Below are 5000 nucleotides of genomic sequence, written 5' to 3'. Positions count from 1 at the left end.
ACCACAGTTGAACCGAATTCGTTCCTCTCTTTTAAGTCCAATACTTTGTGAATAAACGCTTGACCTCAAGAATGAATATACATAAGCAGATAGATTTATTATCATCGTCCTCGGGGATCATTCTGCTTACACAATTCACGAAGTAAACAGATAGGAAGGCAGTCGATAAGAGGACAGTGAATCAGATTTTCATAATAGTTTGACACTGAATGTCCCAGGTACCTTTGATTCCGATTGCTCGGGAATTTAATTTTGCGTTACGGAACCAGAAAGACTTTCTTATGTGATTTTTTCTTCATTTTGTACAATACACCTTATGCCAACAACAAGTAGTTGAATAAGTCTGTTTGGAACCGTCGTCAATAGTTTAGTTTTGTAAAAGTCCGATATGCTTACAACAATTGCAGTTATCTTTTTATGCCTTTTTGGTTTTACCTCGGCTCAAAGTCCAAGCCTTGGAGGATGTCCGACAGTCAAAACACAGGAGAACGTGGACCTGGAGAAGGTGAGTTAGCAGTTAGTTGTTTTTGTGGCCTATATTATTGAGCTTTTTTTTAGCTTTTTATATAGCGCAGTTACCACTAAACGTACTAAAAGCGCTTTACAAGGGATCCCTGGCCAACAGCAACATTTATCATGTAGGACGATGCATGACGCCTATTAGGCGATATTATATTTTTTTCGGACAGAGACAACGCTGTTGACGGCCAGGTACTCATTTTACACCTGAGTACGGTGAGAGAATGTGAGTAAAGAGCCTTTTCCATGGACTCAACTATGTGCCGATCGAGGCTCTAACCCATGACCTTCCGATTCAAAAGTGAGTGTCATTCCACAAGACCACATAGCTGCACTGGTGAGAGTGATCTCTAATTTTTGCTCCGTAATGTAATTAATTGGCTAAGCATTTTATTAACATTGTATCACTCGACTCTGGTGTGGATGAGCAAGTAAAATATATTGATGAGTATTGTAAGAATGCTATTACGTAAATAAAAGATGCTTAACATTCGACTTCTACTTATGAAATGAACATTTGATTCCGTATGATCTTCAAGTGAAGTAGAAGAGGTGTTGTCAAGAATATTTATAATGGTGGATCTTGGACAATACGTTTTATAAATGTTCTTATTCAATTAACGATTTCAAAGATTGCTCAAAATGACAAATTGGTGAAAAGCTGATGCGTCATTGAAAATATTCGGGGTACCTCTCTCTCTCTCTCTCTCTCTCTCTCTCTCTCTCTCTCTCTCTCTCTCTCTCTCTCTCTCTCGCTGTGTGTGTGTGTCGCTGTCTCTCTCACTCTCTCTCTGTCTGTATGTCTCTCTCTCTCTCTCTCTCTCTCTATCTATCTATCTATCTATCTATCTATCTATCTATCTCTTTCTCTCTCTCTCTCTCTCTCTCTCTGTTTGTCGCTGTTCTCTCTGTCTATCTCTGTATCTCTCTCTTTTCTCTCTCTCTCTCTCTCTCTCTATCTCTCTCTCTCTCTCTCGCTCTCTCTTTTCTTGTCTATGTGTTCATTACTGCATGTTCGGCTATGTGCTCTTGTGATATATCACTCGTCTTCGGATCAAATGTCCTGGGTTCGAGCCCCGCTCTGAATTTCGCATAGTTGGGCCATTCGAAAAGCTTTTACTAACATTCTCTCACCGTACTCAGGTGAAAGTTGGGTACCTGACCGTTTTACAGCTTTGCTGCTGTTAGAAAATATTGTAATATCACCAAACAGGCGTCATGATTAGTCCTACATGTCATGTGTTGCTGTTTGCTAGGGACCCCTTTGAAAGCGTTTGGACGCGTTTAGTTGATATTGCGCTATATAAGTGCTCTCGTGAAATGCTCATTTTTCATTTAAAATAACCTTTAAATGGTAAACTGCGACAGTGTAATTGGTAGAACACTCTCCTATAAAGCTAAGAGACAAGGGATCTATTCATGCCGGTTTGGGTGAAAAATATTTCATTTAGGTCCATGATATTACCTTTTGTGTTGCTCAAATCCCTTTGATTAACACACATCAATTACAATAGGATAAATAATAAGCATATTTTTTGGTAGGTTTTACAAATTCCAGCTGAGAAGATTCTTCTGAAGGTATGTAATAGTCCAGTATTTGCCCGCCTTGCATGTAAGAAATGACATGACTGTGAACCAGCGGTAAAATGGGCATATTACGTAACCTATTGCCTCATATCAGTATTGTTATGTAGTGGAGCATATGCCAAAAAGTTGTCTAACAACCTTTTTTAATAATGTTTATTGAATCATTGAGCTTTGAGCACGTTTGGAGGATATTGCTCTATATAAATCCTCAAGTTTAAATCCATCACTATATAATGTGTGTATATATATATATATATATATATATATATATATATATATATATATATATATATATAGATTAAAAAGGTGAAATATATTTGGTAAGATATTTCCATTACAATTTCCGTTCAATTATAAGACATAATATAACAACCAAGGAAAATACTCGTATCTTTTAAAATTTCTTTGCATCAAGACAGCAGACTAAAAATCAGACAAGAATATTTTGAAAATCAATCAGTCTAATAGGAAAGAGCTGTGATTCAGATAGGTGATGCCATTGTTTAAGATTTTATACGATGAATTTTATGTATGTATTGGAAATAGAAGTTGTGACGCAATGAATGTGATAGCCCTTTTAGTTCACCTGATCAAACATATCTTGCTACCCATTCATTGCTAAATGGACAGAGGGATCAGAAAAGTTTACGATTGATCCTAGGATCAATGCCTGTCTTTTGCTTGTGAAACGAGAGTTCTACAAACTGAGCATTGGAATTCGAGATTCAATACATTGTTTTAAATCTGAAGAAGCCTGTAATTTTCATACTTTTCCCTAATTTGTCACAATATTATCATATTGTCTTTTTGTATTCATAACGAATGGTTTATTTATTTTCAATTTTAATTTCAGTACCTTGGATACTGGTATGAAATTGAAGCCTTCCCGACCACATTTGAAAAAGGCAAATGTACCCGTGCTCAATACACCACCAAGTCAAACGGGCATATCGAAGTCTTTAATAGAAGTATAGAGAATGGCAAGCAGGTCAACGCTACTGGGGATGCCTTCAGACCTGATCCAAATCAGCAAGGTGATTGCCTGATTTAGAATAATAATGATGGTAATGATGATGATGATGATGATGATGATGATGATAGTATAGTAGTATAGTAGTAGTAGAGTGAGTAGATAGTATAGTAGAGTAGTAGTAATAGTAGTAGTGTAGTAGTAGTAGAAAGTAGAGTAGTAGTAGTATAGTAGTAGTAGTAGTAGTAGTAGTAGTAGTAGTAGTAGTAGTAGTAGTAGTAGTAGTAGTAGTAGTAGTAGTAGTAGTAGTAGTAGTAGTAGTAGTAGTAGTAGTAGTAGTAGAGTAGTAGTAGTAGTAGTAGTAGTAGTAGTAGTAGTAGTAGTAGTAGTAGTAGTAGTAGTAGTAGTAGTAGTAGTAGTAGTAGTAGTAGTAGTATGTAGTAGTAGTAGTAGTAGTAGTAGTAGTAGTAGTATAGTAGTAGTAGTATAGTAGTAGTATAGAGTAGTAGTAGTAGTAGTAGTAGTAGTAGTAGTAGTAGTAGTAGTAGTAGTAGTAGTAGTGTAGTAGTAGTAGTAGTAGTAGTGAGTAAGTAGTTAGTGGGTAGATAGTAGTAGTAGTAGTATAGTTAGTAGAGTAGTAGTAGTAGTAGTAGAAGTAGTAGTAGTAGTAGTGTAGAGTAGTGTAGTAGTAGGTAGTAGTAGTAGTAGTAGTAGTAGTAGTAGTAGTAGTAGTAGTGTAGTAGTGTAGTAGTAGTAGTAGTAGTAGTTAGTAGTAGTAGTAGTAGTAGTAGTAGTAGTAGTAGTAGTAGTAGAAGAAGAAGAAGAAGAAGATAGTAATAATAATAATATTGATAATGATAATAATAATAATAATAATAATAATAATAATAATAATAATAATAATAATAATAATAATAATAATAATAATAATAATGCCCTTCTGCAACGACACCATAAGATATCGTTGCCTAGGCATTCCATGAAGGAATATAAAATTTCATCAAACAAGATGTCTGCTGATGTCAACAGGAATCACCCATGTTGTCCGAGTGAGCATATAATCTTGATCAAGGAAAAAAACAAAGTGCCTGAAGCGGTGCTCGAACCCGGGACCTTCCGGGTCACAGTGCAATGCTTTAACCACTCGGCCACTTCGCCCCCCCCCCCCACCCCCACCCCCAATAATAAATTTTTTAAAAATAAATAAGTAATATTCCCTTTATTCATCCCCAAGGGGAAATTTGTCTTTCGGGACTATTACAAGGGAAGACTGGAATAACCTAGGCGTCAGCCGCAGAGTGAACTAGGGTGATGTGTCTTGCTCAAGGCCACACAACGCAGCGGCGGGTGATTGAACTCGGTACCTTACGGATAGGAAGCAAAGACCGTACCACTGAGCCACGCTGCCCCTCAGGTGTATCAAACATGGACCAAACCTCTGTGCCACGCTGCCTACCCTCGAAAAAACATTCTCAATTTGACGGTATCATCTTTGTTTTATATATTGCAGGAAAATTGCTCGTCCAATTCGCAAAAGGAGCACCTTACGCTAAATACTGGGTTATTCACACAGACTACGAACAATTCACTCTGATATTCTCCTGTGAAGGCATTGGAAAGTTGGCCCATATCGAATTTGCTTGGATATTGTCGCGGAAGACAACTCTAGATGCCAATATCACCCAACAACTCAAGAATGAGTTGGCCTCCTACAAGATAGATGTGTCAAAGTTCAAGATCAGCGATCAAACTGACTGCCCGCTCTAATGAAGTTTAATGATGTTCTATGTATTTTGCAATAAATGTTGCCGCTTGAAATCATAAACAATAATAAAATTGAATAAAAGCTTCAATTGAATATATAAAGGCAGAGGATTTGTATATTTGCTGTTCCTTTGTTTTGTTGCCTTAGCAACGCCATCTT

At 36.9% G+C, this 5000-nt stretch overlaps 2 protein-coding genes across 2 annotated transcripts in view; one reads left to right on the top strand and one right to left on the bottom strand.

The window, feature by feature from the left end:
• The window catches only part of LOC144968551 (uncharacterized), a 328253-nt gene that overhangs the window by 269846 nt on the left and 53407 nt on the right, over positions 1 to 5000 (bottom strand). The window lies entirely within an intron of this gene.
• Positions 143 to 5000, top strand: part of LOC144969658 (apolipoprotein D-like) — a 5654-nt gene continuing 796 nt past the window's right edge. The window contains exons 1-3 of the mRNA XM_078908799.1: positions 143 to 505; positions 2960 to 3140; positions 4587 to 5000. The exon at positions 4587 to 5000 is cut by the window's right edge and continues 796 nt beyond it. Of these exons, the coding sequence (XP_078764925.1) occupies positions 389 to 505; positions 2960 to 3140; positions 4587 to 4843 (555 nt within the window). The 5' untranslated portion in view covers positions 143 to 388 and the 3' untranslated portion in view covers positions 4844 to 5000. The remainder of the gene's footprint in view (positions 506 to 2959; positions 3141 to 4586) is intronic.

Source organism: Berghia stephanieae, chromosome 3, assembly GCF_034508935.2.
Source record: "Berghia stephanieae isolate SIO BIC M18660-M18661 chromosome 3, UCSD_Bste_1.3, whole genome shotgun sequence".
Lineage (NCBI taxonomy): Eukaryota > Metazoa > Mollusca > Gastropoda > Nudibranchia > Aeolidiidae > Berghia > Berghia stephanieae.
Note: the sequence above shows the minus strand (reverse complement) of the source record. Positions and strands in the feature narration are given on the sequence as shown.